Source organism: Aulonocara stuartgranti (assembly GCF_965226115.1).
Source record: "Aulonocara stuartgranti genome assembly, chromosome: 11".
In the NCBI taxonomy this organism is placed as follows: Eukaryota; Metazoa; Chordata; class Actinopteri; order Cichliformes; family Cichlidae; genus Aulonocara; species Aulonocara stuartgranti.
Window position 1 is genome coordinate 28,189,646 of NC_138947.1, and position 21,692 is coordinate 28,211,337.

The 21,692-nt window shown below is 39.4% G+C and overlaps 1 protein-coding gene across 1 annotated transcript in view; it reads right to left on the minus strand.

The window, feature by feature from the left end:
* LOC309717139 (myelin basic protein-like) overlaps window positions 1-21,692 on the minus strand; it is a gene marked incomplete at its 3' end in the record, with an annotated part of 54,521 nt that overhangs the window by 7,907 nt on the left and 24,922 nt on the right. Inside the window, exon 3 of the mRNA XM_082551454.1 lies at window positions 9,495-9,558. Coding sequence (XP_082407580.1) covers window positions 9,495-9,558 — 64 coding nt within the window. The remainder of the gene's footprint in view (window positions 1-9,494; window positions 9,559-21,692) is intronic.

The following is a 21,692-nucleotide window of genomic DNA, read 5'->3' on the forward strand; positions in this document are numbered from 1 at the left end:
TATTGCAGGCAGTGAACTATGAATTCAAATGTGTCTCTAGTGGCACTTAAGGACCACTTGATCAGCTGTGCATTTTGTTTTTTTAATACAAACCCATCATGACCACTACAGAAAAACACTTGAAACACCCCTCTCAATCGGGATTACCATACAGAACCTGCATGTCTGTTCTCCAAGAGTAAAGACTCTAGATAATCTTGTCCGACATTTGGGACACAGTAGCAAGAGTAGTACCTTTGTACTGTTTTGTTACCCATCTATCCCCTCCCTTTGGACTCTTGTAGCCTCAGAACCACACACACACACACACACACACACACACACAAATTCAGTAATTGTCCTGCCAGATGACCGAGACAAGATGACGTGGTCTCCTGAACTCATGGCCACAATGAGGCACAATTTCTTCACGCACAAAGATGAAGAATACACAGGGAGCTGGTTCAGAGGCTGCATGCAGAAGGTCATGAATACGGCTGCATAAACACAGGCACATTTAGAGCAGCAACAGCGCGGCTTTTAAATTTCCGAGTAATTAATTCATCAACTGGAGAAGAAAAGAAAAGGGGGAACTACAAAAGTGGGTCAGAAAAAGGAAATGCAAGGTGAAGGAGGACAGAAAAGGAGACTGAACAATGGTGTCAAACCAAAGAACACTAGTCCAGTGATGCTGCCCTTTAACAATCAGAGCTTTTGAGGGTGGAGGGAGGGGAGAGGAGGTGCTTCACATCGGCGGTGCCAGGGCCCGTACCAGCTAGAGTCAGCCTCCGCCACGGAGACAAATGACTGAGCCACTGCACTTTTATACATGTGCGACTGGCAAATCCACAGCACCAAACATATTGTCAATACTGCGCTGTATGCACAGTCAGCAGTGCTTACACAATCTCAGTGACAACATGCCATGTGTGCGCATCACAGAAGACCAAATCCAACATGCAAAAATTAGGTTAAATTTGAGTTGCTCACACTCACCTCAAGTTTGACTATAGCCTCCATTATCACAGGGATCAGTACAGGCACATTAAGATATTCACTTACCCATAGTGATGATGTCACTATGAGGTCAAAGAGAAGCGTGGCATCTGGCAGAGTGACACACAATACTCGCACTGCAAGTTGTTGATGTAATATTGATGAGAAAAGTCATGAATAGAGAGCCCTACGTACATGAATTTTAATGTTTTATACCAGTTTTCATTGTTAATGTCTATTGCATAAGCTGATACACTCACGGAAAGCTAAGAATCTCTAGCAGGCCAAATGTGAAGTATTTTTTCCAGTAACTTCAAAGCAACGAGCTGAAACATTAATTTTTATTTACGGAAGTTGTAACATGCTGCACAATTTGTTAAAGAGAAGTCGCTCAACGTTGATGCGATTTGTAACTATAGGAGGTGTCTCGGTTCATTTATTCTCCTCTCTCATTCTCAGATAAATAAATTATTAAATAAATTTGTTTCCAGCAAACAGCGAAGCCAGCCGATTAAAGAAGATATATAGTGATAACTGAAGAAAGCACAGGGAGCTTTGTGGGTCAGCTGAAGGGCACGTCAGTAAATGAAAAGCCAGCTGTGTACATCACACACACACACACAACGCCGCATTAACTCCACCCAGAGACGAAATCAGATATTAAATATGCACCCGACTTCATGAGGGGGAAATCCAATTTCCAGCGAGCATCCTCCGATTCTGTTTTAATTACGGCTCGATCTGTATTTTCAGGAGCTTCTCTACACAGTTAGTAATGAGCAAACAGAGAGGTGAATCAGTCTCAGCCACTCCGCCTGCTCCGATCAGCCAGTGCTCTCATTAACCTCAGCAGGCTCGAAGTAGATCAATGGAGTCTGAAGCAGCCTCGCCCTAACAGACCAAATTTCCCAGAACACGTCCAATTTTAACAAAATTACAGAACAGCGCTAAAAATGGCTATTGGTATGTCTACGCAATACTTTTCATGGTTACTGACGCAGTCTGTGACTAACATTTTCTTTTACTTTAGCAAGCTAGCTTGCTACAGAATGCATCAGTAACAAACCACTTTTTAAAAAAGATCTCTATCTAGTCCGCATCTACTCACTGCAGTATTTTCGATCAACTGAAGGAGTTTCAAAGAGTTTTTAGGACAGCCTGATAATAACGAATCATAAAAGTTCAGCCTAGAAGTAAAAAACAAATGAACTAGTTCTTCAGCGTCACTCTGAGACTCTTTGTTTGTAATTTTAGAGATATTGTGCAGATGCAGTGGAAGTGCTACATAATTCCTTAATATGCACATTGAAGGACGTGTCCTTTCAAAATACTGGTCATGCAATGTTTCAGAGAACATAAGCATTTGTAGTACACTATGTTCACTGGCTAACAACATGCCCTGACCTGCCCCTTTCTCATCATATACAGCTTCAAAACAAAGATAGGTATGCTATAAAACACTTATCTCGAAGCTTCAGAAACAAGTGGGTGACATCAAAGTATCTATGTTCAACTTTTAGTCACTGTCTCTGCTCTGTAGTTAGCTGGCTAGTTTAGCTCAGTGGTTCTTTAATGTTATCGGAACAAGGCCCCATTAGAAGTATTTCCAAGTCACAACTTGACAAATTATCTTGTATATAAATAAATTAAATTCCCCATAATATGTATACATGGCATCCGAAAATATGTGACTTAGCATATGCTAACAAAACTAACAAATTGCATTCTTTTTTTCCTCCTTTATTTTTTTTAGAGGAGAACAGAAGAGGACGAGGAGGAGATGAGGGACGTGACATCAAAGGAGGTGAAAAGAGAGAATGTCAGATCTATAAGACGCTCACTTTCAAATTTGTCAAAGTTCAAAAAAACAAGACGTCGTCACATAAATGGAAGCAAAAGTTACGTGACCAAGGCAGATGAAAAAGCAGAATTCAAACCGGCGTACGACTTCATTGACATCAAGCCCTTTTCTTCTTAAGAGTTTTGGTCCTGCTGCTAAAGTTAAAAATAATAACCAAGCTGAATGAGAACTCAGAGTGCACTCATTTGGTTTATATTGATTTCATGCTGCAAAAGCCCCCTGTGCACATGACCGAAACCTTTTTGGTACAGTACAGTCTCTCACATAGTAGATTCCTTTTAGGCAAGAATCAAACTGAAAATAGTGTAATCTGGCTAATGATTTGGATAATGTTCTTAAAGCCTTTGTGGTTCTACTGAATGACATGTGGAGGTGAAGAGCTAATGCGTGCATTTCCCCTGCTGTAAAAAACAGCCCAGTATTTCAGCAGCGTATTATTTATTCCCAATAGTTCTTTATTCAAACTGAAACAGCTCTCTGCTTTTAGTTTATGATTAATGACAGATTGGCTGTGTATAGAGAGACTGTAACAGTTCAAATGGTTCAATTATAGCAGATTGTGTAAACTCATATTGAGCATTCTTCACAGTTCGACAAAAGCAAGCCACATATATTACAGCAGTATTGGCTAAATGGGATCTTTTTAAGACAATATTAAGTGGACAAAGGGAAACAAATTAGATTATTAAAGTGAGAAAGGCATTTCCTAAATATTTAGTATACTTAAAGTATTTAATGGAACAATATTTGGTTGATATTGATTCCTGCTCTTAATTAAAATCACCACAAAATGACTATATGCACTAAATATATTTAATGGGACACCAACAGAATAAAAACTATATCTGCTGCTTTGTGCAGGGATATTTCCATTCCAGTCAGATCTTTCATCTTCATTTGCTTATTTATGAAGCACTATTGTAGCTAGAGACAATTTCCCAGGAGCACTGCTACAGAGCGTTTTCACAGTAGCTCCAGAATTGGTTCCTCCCAACAGAAGGCAGGATTGTTCCCCACACATTTCAATATGAGGGGGGGAAGACAAGAGATCCTCCGGCTCCCTCAGGCTGCCTGTCATCATGTAATTTTGCATGATAACAGAGCCCCTTACATTATCCAGCTAAGGTTATCTAAACAGATTCATCACAATAAAGCCGTCTTAAAGTGTGAGTGCAGAAAGAGGCTGCTAAGGAACCAAGCATTTACAAAGAAAAGAATTTTTTCAAGCCAAATGCTCTGTAGGAAAAACACAGCTTTGATACACTCTCATACACTGATACGGTCCAACCAAGCTAAGTGTTGAGACTAGTTCTCAACAATAAGCCTGGGTGGACAGTTACATGTTCATTGCCCAAAATAATGGAGTAACAACCCAGTACTGAGCCTGTAGAGAGTACAAACAATCTATCCAGACAACCTTGGCCCATGACTGGTGCCTGCAGTACTCACTTTTCTGTGAGCAAACAAGCAATTAGCAGTCCCTTTAGCAGTAAACCAACAAATGGGGTGGCCACTTCCACTAAAGGGTGGGGAACTCCAGGCCTCAAGGGCCGCTGTCCTGCAGGTTACAAATGTGTCCTTGATACAAAAACAGCTGATTTAAAGACTAAATTACCTCCTCAATATGTCTTGTAGTTCTCAAGAGGCCTGGTAAGGAACTAATCATTTGATTGAGGTGTGATGACCCAGGGTGATATCTAAAACCTGCAGGACACTGGCCCTTGAGGCCTGGAGTTCCCCACACCTGCACTAAACGTATTTGATAAGTGGAAGGTCCCTTTCTTTTTTAATCATAGAAGTCCCCACCAAGTGACCCCACAACTTAGTAGGAACGTTTGGCTGTTGTCAGGTCCTGGGTACAGGTAACAATTCAATAGCGTACAGAACCTCTTTTAGCAGCAATAATATGAAGTCAGAATTTTCTGAATGACTTTATTAGTCTCTCATATCATTATGGATGAATTTCGGTTTGCTTCTCTTGACAATGTTGCTTCAGTTCACTGAGGTTTGCAGGCATTTGTTTAAGAACAACATTTCTGAATCAACCTTGGGCAGCTGTGGCTCTGTTAGACTGCAGGCTCTAATCTTAGAGTTGGTGCGTCAAACTCAGGCCCCTTAGTGTGATAAAGTGTTCTTGGCCAAGACTCTGATCTCCCGAGTTTCTCCATTACAGACCACCTACAATTTAGAAAAAAATGACAACCTAAAGCCATCTTGCCCCAAGATTTTTGACCAGACCACAATTGCTAAGCCTTTCCCCACCTGACACTACACTTCCTCTCCTGGTTTCTATCCACAGCTGCTGTTCGTTTCTCCTCCCCTCACCCTGACAGCTAAAGGGGGCCCGTTTTGCTCTGCTGTGGGCCTGCTGCAAGCTAGGGCAGGTAATGGAGTCATAATGGGCTTTTAAGAGCCATACAGCCAATGGTGGTGTTTGCCCTTCAGTGAAAAAGAAAAAAAAAAAAGCACTGCAAACAGGAAGTGCAGTATGGAGACATGAGTCATGATACCTGCTGATGACCACTACACCCTACAACACGCTCCAATAGAGACTGCTAACCTGCTGGTCATAAACCACTCACATTGGGCCAATATGATGGAAATCCCTCATTTTCCTCCTTTGCCCAGCACTTTAGAATCACCTAATGGTACTAAATTATTTCACCCTTGGTGCACAAGCCAGAGCAGCAATGAGTTAGAAACTGATAAGAAAACATGATTTTTACACACTACCCGAGGCCAGCGCAGACTGAGCAAAGATCCAGTTAAACATTAAGAGTTGAAGCAGAATCGACACATTAATAATATTGAGGTGCTCAGAGGTGGTGTCCTTTCAATGAAAAACCTAATTAAACCAGTCTGTTTGCAGGAAAAGCTGAGCAAAAACTTAGCTGACATGGAAAGGGCAAAGTCTTAATCAATCTAAATACCAAACTAATTATTTTTCTTCCCTTTTCAGTAATGAGTGTGGTATGCAGTCGAGTCATTTATGTTTTAGGTTGCCTTACAAAGAGATGGCTACTTTAACCTGTATCCTAAGTTGTGTATACCTATGAGCTGCCAGAACTGCTACGTGGCCTCTTAAAAACACTTATGTCAATAGCGGACCCTTTAAGTCTGTTCCACTCCGATCAATGACGAGTGTTTAACAGGAGGGACATGAATTACTGAGGTTGTAGGAGGAGGAGCATATCGAGTGGATCCAATCTGATGAAGCTTCTGCGTGGTATACCTTTCCTGCCGATAATCAGTGAGAACAAGCAAGAGTGGTGGTTCTCTGGTGCTGCGCACACAGGCGTGATTACACACTCAAACAAGCTTCCATGACATAACATCATTATGGAAAGAAAAATTTAATTGTGCCTTCATTCACATGCATGCATACAAACACACTGCAGCTGGACTGATAAATTTGTTTTGCATTATAGGAAATCAATACTGACCTTTCTTAGAAAATGAGTCGGTTAGTGCCGTCTGCACTCCAATATCTTTTCCAGTGATTTCACGCTTCAATGACTTTGTATTTCTTGGATAGTCACTGAATACTACATTAATTGTTTTTGTGTGTAGTCTAGTCTCTCAGTTTATGAACAGCTGTTACCAAAACACAAAGCAGCCTAAAGCACTGCATGTTCCCCCAACGTTAATGTGTGAAGGTTGGAGAAGTGCAGAAGCCAGACTGGACCAATTCCTCCTTCTTCAGAGCATCCCCCGGGTTTGAGTGGTGGGTCATTTAAAGACATAAATGTAAAAGTCATATACCCAACAATCAGTCTCAAACTTCACCCCCTATGGCAAAATTATTGCTCAACACAAATTTAACACACATTACATGTTTGTACGAGTTCTTCATGTGACCGGTGTAAGGGGAGGTTTATTTCTCTATAAAACAAACATAAATATTGAGTTATAGCAAATAGCTTGTTGCTAGTAGTGACGGAAACACTTTTGAAAAGATGTGGTCAAATGTGAGCCATATACAGCCAGAGCTGCTCAAAGTGTTTGCTGCTTTCAAGAGCTGGAATGTTAACAGGCCTGTTTTATCGAGTGCCCAGCATTGGATTAATAATTATAATTGATGATAATTAGTATTAGTAGTGATATGGTAACTGAACCAAAGTGCTCGTAACAGTTGGGGCTCAACACTTTATGTAAAAATGATACAAATGAAGCTTGGAAAAGTATTGATGACACATTTAGCCAGCTAGTTGCTAATATCATCACACGTTTTTTGAAAGACCATCAAGTTACATTTCCATAGCTAAAAGTCAAAAGGGATATTTGTCACAACTGCATAAATATCCATGTGATAAACTGTACAAACATTTTTACTTTTCTAAGCTAACGCTGCCAATAAATGATAAGTAGCGTTAGCTTAGAAAGCTAAACCTGCCAATAACAATAATAAGCTTCTGAATAAGGTTATTCTGAGGTGGACTGAGGTGATTTGGCAAACGCATTTGCATGTTATAAAAAATTTCATGAAACGTAAATAAATAGAGACTAGAATGTTCTACTGGTTGATGCCTTCTGGCAACTCTAAAGCTAGCTTAGCTGCTAATATTCAAGTTTTAGACCAGAAACAGTTTAACTTAATTATTATATTATTTATAATATTATAAAAAATATTTTCTTTTAACTATGAAAAACTAAAGAACTACAAAGAAATAAGAGTTAAAGTTAAATATTATTTCAGTGTTTTAACCTTAAAATAGATATTGAAATCTTTGTTTTGAGTAATTATTTTGGTTACAAGCAGTGACTGAGCCATTTACAACACTGCTCTCAATGAAAATTAGTCAGTCAAAAGTGGCTAAAGCAAAAACAAAAAGTAGCTTTTGCGATTTTCTTTTGTGCTTTAGACACTTTAGTTCATACATGTGAGTAGGGCTGCACGATTTTGCATAAAATGAGAATCACGATTTTTTGGCTTAGAATTGAGATCACGATTCTCTCACGATTTTCTTTTCCAGTATAAATATTTAATACACTGCGTGTATAGAGCAGGTAGTGCAACAATAAAAAAAAATAGTTGCAGGACGGCACTGTGTAGCGTTTGTCTAGGGTGTTGATCATTTTCCTAAATCCCTCGTTTTGCACAGTGTTGATGGGAGCCATATCTTTAGTCAGGTGATAAGTGATATCCTCCGTAATTTCTTTGTGCCTGCGGAAGTTCGACGGGTATAGGGAAGCGCTGTATAAGGTTCCCGTTATTGATGTTTGGGTGGTTGACCGGGACGGATTTTCTCCTGTCACTTTCTCGTCATCCCTGACGTGCTCTCCGTTGTTTTTTCCCTGCTAATTTTAGCATCACACGGCACAGCTTCTGTATCACGTGGTATAAGGCTCCGCCCTTGTCATTTGTTGAGCAGGAAGAGTGAGCGCTTGTTTTCATGCAGATTACGTCCCGGATCAAAGTGCGGTACAATCGTCGACTTTTTTTCTTTTTTTTCTTCTTTTTTTTAAATCGTTGTCATTTGGAAATGAGATCGCACATAAGTATGAATCGAGATCGCGATTTTCTAACAATTAATCGTGCATCCCTACATGTGAGCCAATCATTTCTGGCTTGGTATTCACCAAGCCTCACCCAGAAAACGTCCCAAAATTCAGGAGAGGAAAGTAAATATGCTGCACATATTTTCCGCTCTGTCTCTTGGGTATTTTAGCTGCTTCTAGGCAAAAATACAAACTTCAGCAGGTGGCTAAAGAGACCTTAAATCACTGCAATTCAGCGGCCGATGGCTTTGGATGTTTAGGAAGAGCACATATTGTATGTGAAGTCTTAAACAAACAAACAAAAAAATAAATGTAAACAATTTCCTTCACCCTGGCAGGGTGCATCTTTACATAGTAAACAAGAGCCAACAGGATGTGTCACAAACTCAAGTTGTTTCACTGACAGTAGGGACAAAAAGAAGAAGAAGATGAAAAAAGGGACTATGTTGATTTTGTTGTGTTAGAAATTTGATTTCTTTTCTTTAAGCAGAGTGCCTTACAGTGCAAACTCCACCAGAGAGATTTAGTCTGCTTTAAAAAAAAAAAAAAAAAAAAAAGACATAGTCTGCATATTTGCACGCACAACTGCAATTGCCTCTGGTTGCAAAAATAATCCCATACATTCTAATTTGCAAAAGCACTGACTCCTAAAATCAAATCATAACCAACCTACATGGGTCTACTCCTGTGGATCAAACTCAACTGCCCTCATCTGCTGAGCTGCAGTATTACAGAGGCCTTATTTGTAATACCTGATCCTTTCACACGAAACATCACCGTGAATGTGACCCAAAGACAAAACTTTTCTAAACTATAAGAATCAACAAAAAAATTTGGAATGATTGGAACAGTACTTTTAAGAAAGGCTGTCCTTCATAAATCATTGCTAACTTTTTAAAAACCAGCCAGACGTGGCTAAAAATATGATGGATATTCTGTAAATTGACTGATGCCAGCTTTGACTCTCATAAGTGGACGTGTATGGGTTGGGAAGGCCTCTATTCAATCTTTAGATTGCTCCAGAGCTGATTATGCACACTACAAACTGTCATTCATTTTCTCATCAACAACTGAAAAACATATACATCTCCTCGTCTGTCTGATGGGAGTATTTCCAATATGTAATATGCATGTAAATTTTAATTCAAAGACCTCTTACCAAAGACTTCATCTTGTTGTTCAGGTTCTGCTACTGCCGTTTCTTTGGGTTCAAGTGACGGAGCCTTTAATGAGAACACAAAAACAGATTGAAGAGGTGAGATGCTGAGGTGCCATGGCAACAAAGCAAAGGCAGAGACAAACAGGCCAACTGTGTGAGAGAGGGGTGATGAGAAAGAGAGACAATGCGAGGGGGAGGTAATTATACCCATTTAGTATTTTGGGGCTTTATGAGAACAGAATTAAGCTGAGACCCTTTCATTCAACTTTCATAAAGAAGTGGGTACATCCTGTGCACACTGGAAGCTGTTGCAACACTGAATGTGTGACCGGTGCTTTTTGTCAGGATTTTATCTATTTATCATCTGTCTTATTTTGATTGATTAATTGATTTATTGCATGTATGCACTTGTGAATCTTTGGCAGAAACTTGTCTGGAATGCATATGCAAAATGACATTATTATGGTTTCAATTATTTTCATGTTATTTGCTAATATTCATTAAGAGAAGTTAAACCAAAACGCAGAAGCAGCGAGTGAAAAACTGAGTACATGCTTACTGCTTCCAAAGGAATTAAGAGTATAAGTAGCAGCCAGGTGCTACTAATCAAATGCATTGATTGATCAGCAGCAAGTGTGAGCAGCTGTGTAAAAGCAGATGTTTTGGCAGTTTGCAATGTGCGTTAACACAATCCTAGGGAGGAAAGAAATCAGCGATGATCTTAGAGAAGCAGTTGTTGCTCCCCATCAGTCTGAGGATGGTTATAAGGCTATTTCCAAATAATTTTAAGTCTGCCATTCTTCAATGAGAAAGATTATTCAAATATCAGGGGCAAATATTCCAGACTTGCGCTAATTTCCCCATGAGCTAAAGAATTGCTGAAAGATTAAAATAAAGAAATTGTAGTGAGTCAGTTAAAGTCCAGATCTCAACCTACTTGAAGGCTGCGGGGGACATTTAGAGAGCTGTGCATGAGCAAATGTCCACAAAACTCAATGAACTGAAGAAACATTCTACAGAAAACTGGGCCAAAAACACCTAAAAGACAATATGAGAAACGAATAACGTCACGCAGAAAGTGAGAATTTCAGGTTACTCAAAGTCAAGGTGATTCACAAGCTATTGATTGAAATATGAAGTGTACTTAGTTTTTTTTTCTTAGTTTTTTCCACTGATTGTACATTTTGGCTTAACTCTTATTAAATAAATAATAGCACAGTGTAATATAGCATGTGTTATTATTAATCTTAGTTTGTATTTACCCAATTTTAGGTCATGGAAAGGTCATTTTTGATCATGCTCTGATATGCAAATCCTGTGTTCAATATCATCTTCAATCCTTTAGGAGATCTGGCTACTGCAGAGATGTCAAAATTACTGTAGTTCATAGGCCACATACAGCCAACTTTGTCGAATTAAGTCAGCAAATTCAAACCGGATGATCGCTGTTAGCACAGTCGCTCGCTAGCTGCTGATGTCACCTGGGAAATGGCCGAAAAACTCTCCATCAGAGACCGATTTGATACGGATGGCCGCACACAATCTGTCATTCAATTAAAATGTTTTGCATCATAATTACATCTGTTCAGAACCCAGTTAGCCTGTGAAATAAACAATCTGTAACCACCGTGATCATTTTGGCTCTGCAGTGGGTGGGACATGTTAACTGTTAACTCACAGAGCATCAACAAACAGCTGTGCACACATGTTTGTTGTGTGACTTTTATTTCGTAAGCTGACCATTTTGACAGCATTGAAACAGCAGGAAGTGATACGGGAAACGTACGAAGTAAAATGGCATTAGTTGTTACATAATGACAGAAATACTGATTCATCTGCAACAACCCACCCACTTTTAACACACAAAGTCTAAGCTTACACTAGCATGCAAGATGAATTATTATTTCTGTCTGTATTCACACTTCTGGCTCATCCAAAGAATTTGTTATGTCACTATGACTGGCATGTTTACAGCCTTTGACCATCATGTACAGTGAAGTGCCTTCTGATTTTATAAATCCTCTTAACATCCCCCCTCAGAAGAGGCATGAACAGTGCTGTTGCTGGTCACATGCTCTATAATGTTGTACTGTGGACATTTATGTGTTTTTCTGTGCAGAGGAGTTTTTTTTTGTTTCCTGTTCTCATGCTGTCCTCCTGTAGCCCAGCATGAGTAGAGGTCTCTTTTTTTTCCTCTTGTACCTTTCCCACTGTAGTGTACATTTCAGTGTTTTTTTTCCTGTAATGCAACCGTTCTCCGACTTGTATCCCCATGTAATGTCTGTGTTGTATGTGTAAGGTCAGGGGGCGGGTTCATTCCACTGCAGGGCAACCTGCCACTGCATGTGGCGAATAAACTTTGAACTTGAACTTGCCTGCTTCTTAGTGGGCTTGCCTACATGGGGAATCAGAGACATTCAAAAACTGTGGGCACACTGATCACCATTAAATCAGAACAGAGGAAAGTGCAACTGTGACGCAGTCGCAACAGCTGAGGGACAGTAGAGTGTGGTGAGCAAGCACTTACTAATGCAAATCACTTAAAAGTCAACAAGTGCTCCTTTTTTTGGCCTTTTATTATGCAAACAAATGAGTCTTGATAAGAGGAGATTAAATTACTACTGGACAAGATTTAATTACATTTTTTCCCCCCTTTCATCAAGAGCAGAAATTCTTAAAAAAAAAAAAAAAAAAAAAAAAAAAAAGAGAAAAACTAGAAAAAATTGCATTTCCTGCGAAAATGCTGTGTGGATGCCTTACGCTGAAGATTTCTGCTGAAAAAAGCAGAAAAAGTTGAAAAAACAAAAAACATTGCCCTGAGCGAGATTCGAACCTGGCCTTTCTGATCTATAGGCGGCGTCTCACCTTACTGGACCAAACTGATTCTTACAAAGAAGAGGTGGAGAGACTGACAATTCTGGTGAAATTAGCAGAAGCTGCTTAGTATTGTGCTAATAAGAGGTGAAAAGGCTAAACATTTAGCAGAAAAGAGGTGAATCAGAAGAAGTTCTGCTGAAAAGAGGTAAAGAAGCAAAAAGATGAGTTGAAAAGAGGTGTAGAAGTGCTTGCTGAAGATGGCTGTATGTGTAATGACACACTGGAGAGTGTCAAGAAAGCAGAGCGCATGCAAGCAGGGAACATGTGTAGCAACTGTCACAGGTAGGATTCGAAACTCTGCCCCCGGGTCTCACGGCAGCTGCCCTACCCTCTGAGCCAAATGAGTTCTGGTCTCAAGCAAATATATGATGAGAGAGAAAATGTGCACTGTGGAGCAGAAGCTCAAATTAGCAGAAAAGAGGTGAAGAGGAAGAACTTTGTTGTGAAATGAGGTAAAGAAACTGAAATTTGTGCTTAAAACAAGTGAAAAAGCTGAACTCTGAAATCCTGCTAAAACAGTAGTAGAGGCTGATATTTTTCAGCTACTCACTGAGCCAAACTGGTTCTCACGTAACTGAAAAAAGGTGGAAAAGCTTAAAATTCTAATGAAAACAGCAGAAGAGGCTAAGTGCACTGTGGAGCAGGAGCTCTAATTAGCAGAAAAGAGGTGAAGAGGAATAATTTCTGCTGAAAAGAGGTAAAGAAGCAAAAAGCCGAGTTGAAAAGAAGTGTAGAAGCAGAAGTGCTTGCTGAAGATGGCTGTATGTGTAATGACACACTGGAGAGTGTCAAGAAAGCAGAGCGCATGCAAGCAGTGAACATGTGTAGCAGCTGTCACAGGTAGGATTCGAACCTCTGCCACCGGGTCTCACGACAGATGCCCTACCCTCTGAGCCAAATGAGTTCTGGTCACAAGCAAAGATATGATGAGAGGGAAAATGTGCACTGTGGAGCAGCAGCTCAAATTAGCAGAAAAGAGGTGAAGAGGAAGAACTTTGTTGTGAAATGAGGTAAAGAAACTGAAATTTGTGCTTAAAACAAGTGAAAAAGCTGAACTCTGAAATCCTGCTAAAACAGCAGAAGAGGCTGATATTTTTCAGCTACTCATTGAGCCAAACTGGTTCTCACGTAACTGAAAAAAGGTGGAAAAGCTTAAAATTCTAATGAAAACAGCAGAAGAGGCTGAGTGCACTGTGGAACAGAAGCTCAAATTAGCAGAAAAGAGGTGAAAACAGCAGAAGAGGGTGAGATTTGTGCTGATAAGAGGTGAAACTGCGGAACCAATCAGAGGTACTGCTTCTGTCTGCTTCATCAGGCTGTGTACTTGTATGTATTTCTGCCATAGACTGTTAACCAGAATCTGAGGTCCATATTAGAAAAGCTGCTAAAATCATTAAACTTTGCAGAATTGTAATAAATTATCAATATGAATTACCGGTCTGTGATAGTGTATAAATTTGTAGTTAAAAAAAAAACATGTGGGCCAAGGTGGAATCGAACCCACGACCTCTGGTCTGAAGAGCGGTGTCATTACCAATCGCGCCACCTCTAAGGGGGCGGGCGCTTTGAAAAAAAGGGTGATGAGGAGTCAGAATTAGATCGCGGTGAGACGCGAAAAACGCCGTTTTTTGGAGTTACAAAACGTCGTGTAACTCAAAAACTAGGTGGGATAGAAGCATAATTCTTGCACTGGGTGAATCAGCGGACTTTGGTGTACTTTGACTGCGATTTACATAGCTCTTTGTATCTCCGTCGCGGAGATATGACGAGAGAAGAAACGGCTTCATTTTCGGAATTTGAAAAATGAGAGGAGGACAGATTTCCACCCCTCAAACAAGTCTAACTCATCTCAGAACGGTAATAGGTGAGAAAATAATTCTTGAATTGTGAGTGTCAGGAGTGTCTGAAGATATACAGGGACAAGCCTCATGTCTTAACTTTGCTTCGTTAAGGAGATATGACGATTTGAAAATGCCTTCAGTTTCAGTATTTCAGCTCTGAGTTTCACAACCTCCCCATAGACTTTGAATGGGGAGTTTTTAGACCATGTGTCACTTCGAGGCAAATTGTGAAAAAAACGTAACTCTCACAATAATTATAGTGACACTGTCTTAAAGCCAGCAAAAATACCTACGTTTTGATGTATAATTTGTGGAAGTTGAGTGGAAATTGAGCGAGTAGCAAGGAGTTGTTCAGACATGAAGAGAAAATTCAGAACGGACGAGTGTGCAGTGGGAGTTAATTGCATAGCAACCATAGCAACACATGTATTTTCTGAAAAATCACAAAGTTGTAACTGAAAACTTAAAGAGTCATTACATGAAAACGGTAACAGATATGAAAAAGCTGAATCACACAGGAATAGCCCAATCATCTGAGAACGTTTTAAAGTTTGAATGGAGTTTCTAGGTGAAAGTATGAGGAAGTAGTTAAGTTTCAAAGACAAGCAAGTTTTAGCAGAATTGTAGAAGTTTCCCATTCATTTCAATGGGACAAATTAAAGGAAAAAAGTGTAATATTTTAAAAAGTATAATAGTAATAAGTACCAAAAGATATAGCAGTCGAAAGCAGAAATAGCAGAACAGTTTAGAGTTTGAATGGTAAAAATCGGCTGAAAACTGAGGGAGTAGTTAAGCGGCAAAGAAACGGAGCAACTAGAATAACTAGAAAGTGCATTTTCTGAAGAAACTGCAGTGTGAATGCTTGAATCTGAATGTATGCACTGAAATGAATTAATTGCTGAATTTTGAGTTAAAAATATTGAATGAGATTAAAAAAAAAAAAAAAAAAACGAATTTAACCTGAAAACAAAGGTGCTGAACTGCTAAAAGCTGAAGGTTACACAGAAGAAGGAGTTGGAAAAAAACTGAAAATGTTTTAAATGTAAATTAGAAAACCCTAAGAAATGAGAAAAGAACATTTAGAGTCAGAAAACATCTGAATGAATATTAAAAGGTCATATTCTTTGAATCACTGAATGACTCAAATGTGATCCCTCCACTTTGATCCACACAGTTTAAAAAGTTTAAATGCCTGAGCTTTGAAAGATACGGTGTTGGAAAGAGAACAATAATGGCGACAATTTGAGGGTAAAATGATGGCTGTAACACTGTGGACACAGCAGCAGTTGAAAGAGAAGTGTTTAAGATGAATCTTGGTACAGTGGCAGGCAGAGCTCGTTAAGCAGGCAGGTGTGAGCCTGGTTGCTATAGTGACCGCACCCAATGGCTCCATACACACGTACACAGACATGCGCCTCACTTTTGCTGCTTAAAATGAACAGAAAAGTCAGGCCCAAACAAATTCTTCCCAAATGAAAAGTACATGTCGTATTGACAAAATTCTTTCACCGTGAGCGACAGCCATGTCTAGTCTACCTAATTCTCAGTTTTCATGCCTGTGGAGTTTATTATATGGACGTGGTGACAGTGTAAAGACACCATGCTCTTCTGATTTTCAAACGAACCTTCTGAGCCATTTTAACATTAGAGTCTATGGAAGAGTTGGAGGGAGGAGGCTGTGCATTGGTGACATTTACGAAAGAACCATAACACCTAGTACAATAGTAAACACATTGGATGAAAGAGGACAGCGATGGCTACGTTTTGAGGGTAAAATCATACCTGTAGAGCAAACGCTGCGGACACAGCAGCAGTTTTAAAAAAGATTTTAAGATTAATTTTTTTGCTCCTCTCACTCTAGCAGTTGAGCTGTCTCACTCTAGCCCCAACATTCCGTCCCATACACACCCATTATAAACTCTGAAACGGGTGAAAAAACATCATGAAACTTAAACTGGAACTGAAGAAAAAGTATAATAGATATTGAAAAGATAAATACAAGTTGAATAGTTGAATGTCTTGTCTTCGTTTTAAAGTTTGAATGGTGGCTCTATGTCAATGTATGTGGAAGTAGATACAGTTTAAAGAGGAGGAAGTTGAATGAGAATTTGAAGGGTCTCCCCATTGAAATACATGGGAAATTTTTGTTGAAAAAAGTTGAATAAAATTAAAAATATAAATGTTAAAAATGAGAAAAATAGAAGCAGTCATGTCCAAAAGAATAGGAATCTAATGGTGTTTGAATGGTTTTTCTAAGTTGAACGGTTTTGAAGGAGATAGATTACAAAAAACGTACGGAATCCATAATAATAAAATAGAACTAGAAAGTGCATTTTCTGAAGAAACTGCAGTGTGAATGCTTGAATCTGAATGTATGCACTGAAATGAATTAATTGCTGAATTTTGAGTTAAAAATATTGAATGAGATTAAAAAAAAACAAAAAAAACCCGAATTTAACCTGAAAACAAAGGTGCTGAACTGCTAAAAGCTGAAGGTTACACAGAAGGAGTTGGAAAAAAACTGAAAATGTTTTAAATGTAAATTAGAAAAACCTAAGAAATGAGAAAAGAACATTTAGAGTCAGAAAACATCTGAATGAATATTAAAAGGTCATATTCTTTGAATCACTGAATGACTCAAATGTGATCCCTCCACTTTGATCCACACAGTTTAAAAAGTTTAAATGCCTGAGCTTTGAAAGACACGGTGTTGGAAAGAGAACAATAATGGCGACAATTTGAGGGTAAAATGATGGCTGTAACACTGTGGACACAGCAGCAGTTGAAAGAGAAGTGCTTAAGATGAATCTTGGCACAGTGGCAGGCAGAGCTCGTTAAGCAGGCAGGTGTGAGCCTGGTTGCTATAGTGACTGCACCCAATGGCTCCATACACACGTACACAGACATGCACCTCACTTTTGCTGCTTAAAATGAACAGAAAAGTCAGGCCCAAACAAATTCTTCCCAAATGAAAAGTACATGTCGTATTGACAAAATTCTTTCACCGTGAGCGACAGCCATGTCTAGTCTACCTAATTCTCAGTTTTCATGCCTGTGGAGTTTATTATATGGACGTGGTGACAGTGTAAAGACACCATGCTCTTCTGATTTTCAAACGAACCTTCTGAGCCATTTTAACATTAGAGTCTATGGAAGAGTTGGAGGGAGGAGGCTGTGCATTGGTGACATTTATGAAAGAACCATAACACCTAGTACAATAGTAAACACATTGGATGAAAGAGGACAGCCATGGCTACGTTTTGAGGGTAAAATCATACCTGTAGAGCAAACGCTGCGGACACAGCAGCAGTTTTAAAAAATATTTTAAGATTAATTTTTTTGCTCCTCTCACTCTAGCAGTTGAGCTGCCTCACTCTAGCCCCAACATTCCGTCCCATACACACCCATTATAAACTCTGAAACGGGTGAAAAAACATCATGAAACTTAAACTGGAACTGAAGAAAAAGTATAATAGATATTGAAAAGATAAATACAAGTTGAATAGTTGAATGTCTTGTCTTCGTTTTAAAGTTTGAATGGTGGCTCTATGTCAATGTATGTGGAAGTAGTAAGAGTTTAAAAATGAGTAAGTTGAATGAGGATTTGAAGGGTCTCCCCATTGAAATACATTATAAATTTTTGTTGAATAAAGTTGAATAAAATTAAAAATATAAATGTTAAAAATATGAAAAATAGAAGCAGTGTTGTCCAAAAGAATAGGAATCTAACGGTGTTTGAATGGTTTTTCTAAGTTGAACGGTTTTGAAGTTATAGGATTACAAAAAACGTACGGAATACAGAATAAAATATAATAATAATAATAATAATAATAATAAAGATTAGAATAACAATACTGTGAATGCTTTTCAAGCATTCACACTAATAAAGATTAGAAGAACAATACTGTGAATGCTTTTCAAGCATTCACACTAATAAAGGATAAAGAATAAAGAGAAACAGGATCTCAATAGTGTGGATGCCTACGGCATCCACCCAATGACTACTAGAGAAAAAAAAAAGTCATGCCAGTGACTGTGGGTAACGAGATATTTGTCATGCAGCCAACTCCTACTAAGGCTACGTTCACACTGCAAGTCTTAATGCTCAATTCCGATTTTTTGTTCACACTACAAATAAAATGCGACAGCAAACGCGCTCTAGTGTGAACGCTCAAAGCGGCCCGCATGTGCAAAAGAAGACGTCACACACAACGCGCTCTGTTTAGACCCAGAGCAAACAATATTGTTTGACTGATGGCTGTTAATATAAAGACTTCAGACTTTACGTTTCCCAATTTTTGCTTTAAGTTATTTTGTTATTTACATAATAATGTAGATAACCTAATAATGATCCTTATTGCTGTTTTAGAGGAGCGGTGCTTCAAAGAATAGTTGCAGATTTCTATCAAAATCTGCAGATTATACAGTACAAATAAAATGTTCACGTTGTCTTCCCAACAGTTTCACTAACATCTACACTGGATGGCCAGGAAGCGTTCGCGATGTCTTCTCGGGCGCTTCTCCGGCGCTGATAATTGGTGTCTGTCTTGTGTCAGTGACGTAAAAGACGGATTTAATGCGACATGACCGTTCAAACAGCAGTCGCTTTCTAAAACATCGGATATGTATCGGATTCAGTAGCACATACGAAAGTGACTCAGATCGGATTTGAAAATATCGGATTTGTGCCGTTCACACTGTCATACCATGATCGGATATGGGTCACATAGGGTCAAAAAAAAAAAAAAAATCTGATTTGATGCGCTTTCGCCTGCAGTGTGAACGTAGCTTAACAGTGAGCAAAGTAGGATGATTGAAGAGCTGCTCCCAGGATATGAGATGGTTAATCACATGTTTGATCGAAATAGGAATAGCCAAGCAGGGACTCTGCCTCCTCTCTTGCTTCGCGTGCAGCCTCTGTGTTAGTGGGTGCTTGATTACAGGATTGGAGACAGGTGCCCTGTAGCCTGAACAGTGCCTGACCAGCTGCAGCCACTTGAACAATCAGGTCTTCTGAAATGCTCTGCCCTGCCACTCTGCAACTAGAACACAGTCTCTGCCTTTGCAGTGCTCATCTGTAAACTGGCCACTTTTACTGTTCTGTTAGTATTCTGCTTATTGAAATTCATGCTTTCTTATCTATGCAGTTTCTTTGGCTGATTCAGCCCTTGCCTCCCAAACTCCCGTCTTGTCAGTTCTCTCTGTTCAGCTCCCCTTTGTCTTGGCTTATTTCTACTCCCATTTTCTTGGCCCAAACCTTAGTGACATCTTAATGCCACAGCTTTAGCTTCTGGTTGCCAACGTGTAGCCTAGCTTCCAGGTCCCTGGCTACCAGCCCAGACTAACCCAAACTTCAGGTTTCTGGTTACAACTCTAACATCAAGGTTACTGTTGCCACCTCAGCTCCTCAAGTCCTTTTGCCAGTTTGCTTGTTTACTGAATAATGAGTCTACAACTCTGCACTTCGCTGGTGAACAAATGATTTGTAAATCAGTGATTCAAAAAAAGGAACACCACATGTATTTTTGTGCACTGATAAAGCTTAAATTTCTATTGAGGATTTGCAGATATGCGACCTCTAACTGTGTGACTTGAACTTATCTGCCATTTTGGACATGTGACAATGTAAGATCAAGTGAATAACATAATCACACAGGCCTAGAGATTGGGCAGTGACTTCCCTGGCAACCGCCTGTCCCTAGGGAAAAAGGTGTTCCCCAAAAACCTCCTTGAGATTACTTTAGTCACTAGTATATTGCTATCTTAGCCTGAGGTGAAGTTATAGACTTCATGGGTTATGGACTCAGCTACTCTAATAAATAAATTATAACAAACTGAAAAGCATGCCAAAAATGGAACTGGAGATATCCATCAAATGCCTTCAAAGTTGCACCTTGTGAAAGATTTTGGCTCTAGCGCTGAAACAACTTTTACTCTGCAGGGTGAACCTTCTCCATTTCCAGTTTGCATGGCTGTTTTTTAAGTTTTACTACTTCTTGGCTGGTAGTTTGTATTTGCAGGATAACATTTGAAAACAAACTACAGGTAATCATTTGCCACCAACCAAAGCAATCACTAGGAAGTTTCTGGGGCTAGCACCATCTCTGATCCAATTTCATCCAATGAGATACAGCAAACTCCAGAAACGAGTGTTTAGCAGTCAGGAAATACATCATTTTTATCCATCAGCTGGTGGTTGTACGGCACACTTGATATGGCAATCACAACTAAAAATCCTTAGCATTCAACCTTTGCTAGATTTTCTTTCACACCCCGACTTAGCTGTCTTGCCTTAGTTCTTAGCCTTTCCTTTTTCATATAGTGTAAAGAATTAGCAATGCAAACAGATTGGAATACACAGAAAAAACAAAACAAAACCCTCAGTCACAGAAGCTTGGATGGTCATTAAAATGAAGGTCCTTGCCACCAAGGAGGATGCTGGGCCTGAATCTGCATGTAAATGACTTCACATTTAAAAATAAATAAATAAATAAATCAGTTTGAATTAAGTGCAACTGTAAAAAATACAGCTGACATTTTGGCCACAAGGCACACTTGGATTTTCAGCCTCTGAAGGACACACATTATATACAAAGCTAAAGGGGTCCTCGTTAAAAACTTGTCACAACACGACCACATCAAAGGAAAAATGAAAAGGGCGATGTGGGCAACTAAGAGAACTAAACTAACATCTTAATGCCATCCTCGCTGTCGGTGTGACACTACTCGCCACAGGTGCCTTATTAAAAATACAGTTCTTGTCAAGTAGAGCTTTCAAAAGAGGTTCATGTTGGAGACAGAAGCACGTCCTGACCCTGTGACAGCTTCGAAAACACCTGACAATTATTCATACTTTCCTGCCCGTCTCAGTCCTAACCTACTGAACTTTTAGCTTGCCAACTGCGACATATTTCTCTAGATTATATAAAACACAATCACACAAACAGATCCCCCTCTCCCTGTCATTACAAACCCTGAAGAGAGTATAATCAGGTGAATAAGTTGTGAGACCACCAAAACAAGTCCCAGAGTACCTTAAGACTAGAGCCTGACCACTATATGATCTTTAAGACTGATATTTGTTTTATATTTGTTTTCCTTCTCTCAGACACACGAAACCTGAAAACATTTTGCTAATATATTGCCTTGGTTTATTTCTTTTTTTTAATTACTCATTTACTCTGTGTCGGACTGTGCTTGGACCTGTTATGTTCTTGTTGTTTCAAACCCAGTTGCCAACAGCAAAGTTGCAAAGTGCCCTCTGGTGGGCAAGCAATGTAACATCAACACTCATAACCTGGCTGAATGGTGTTTCTCCTGGCTCTTCTTTAATTTTTCCACTTCTATTTATCACCATTATAAATGTGTTAGCCCTGTGACACCGTGTACCCCACGTATACCACCTCTTGCCCTATGGCAGCTGGGCCAGCTCCCCACCCCCCAAACTGGATAAGCAGAAAGATATGACAATAAACAGCTA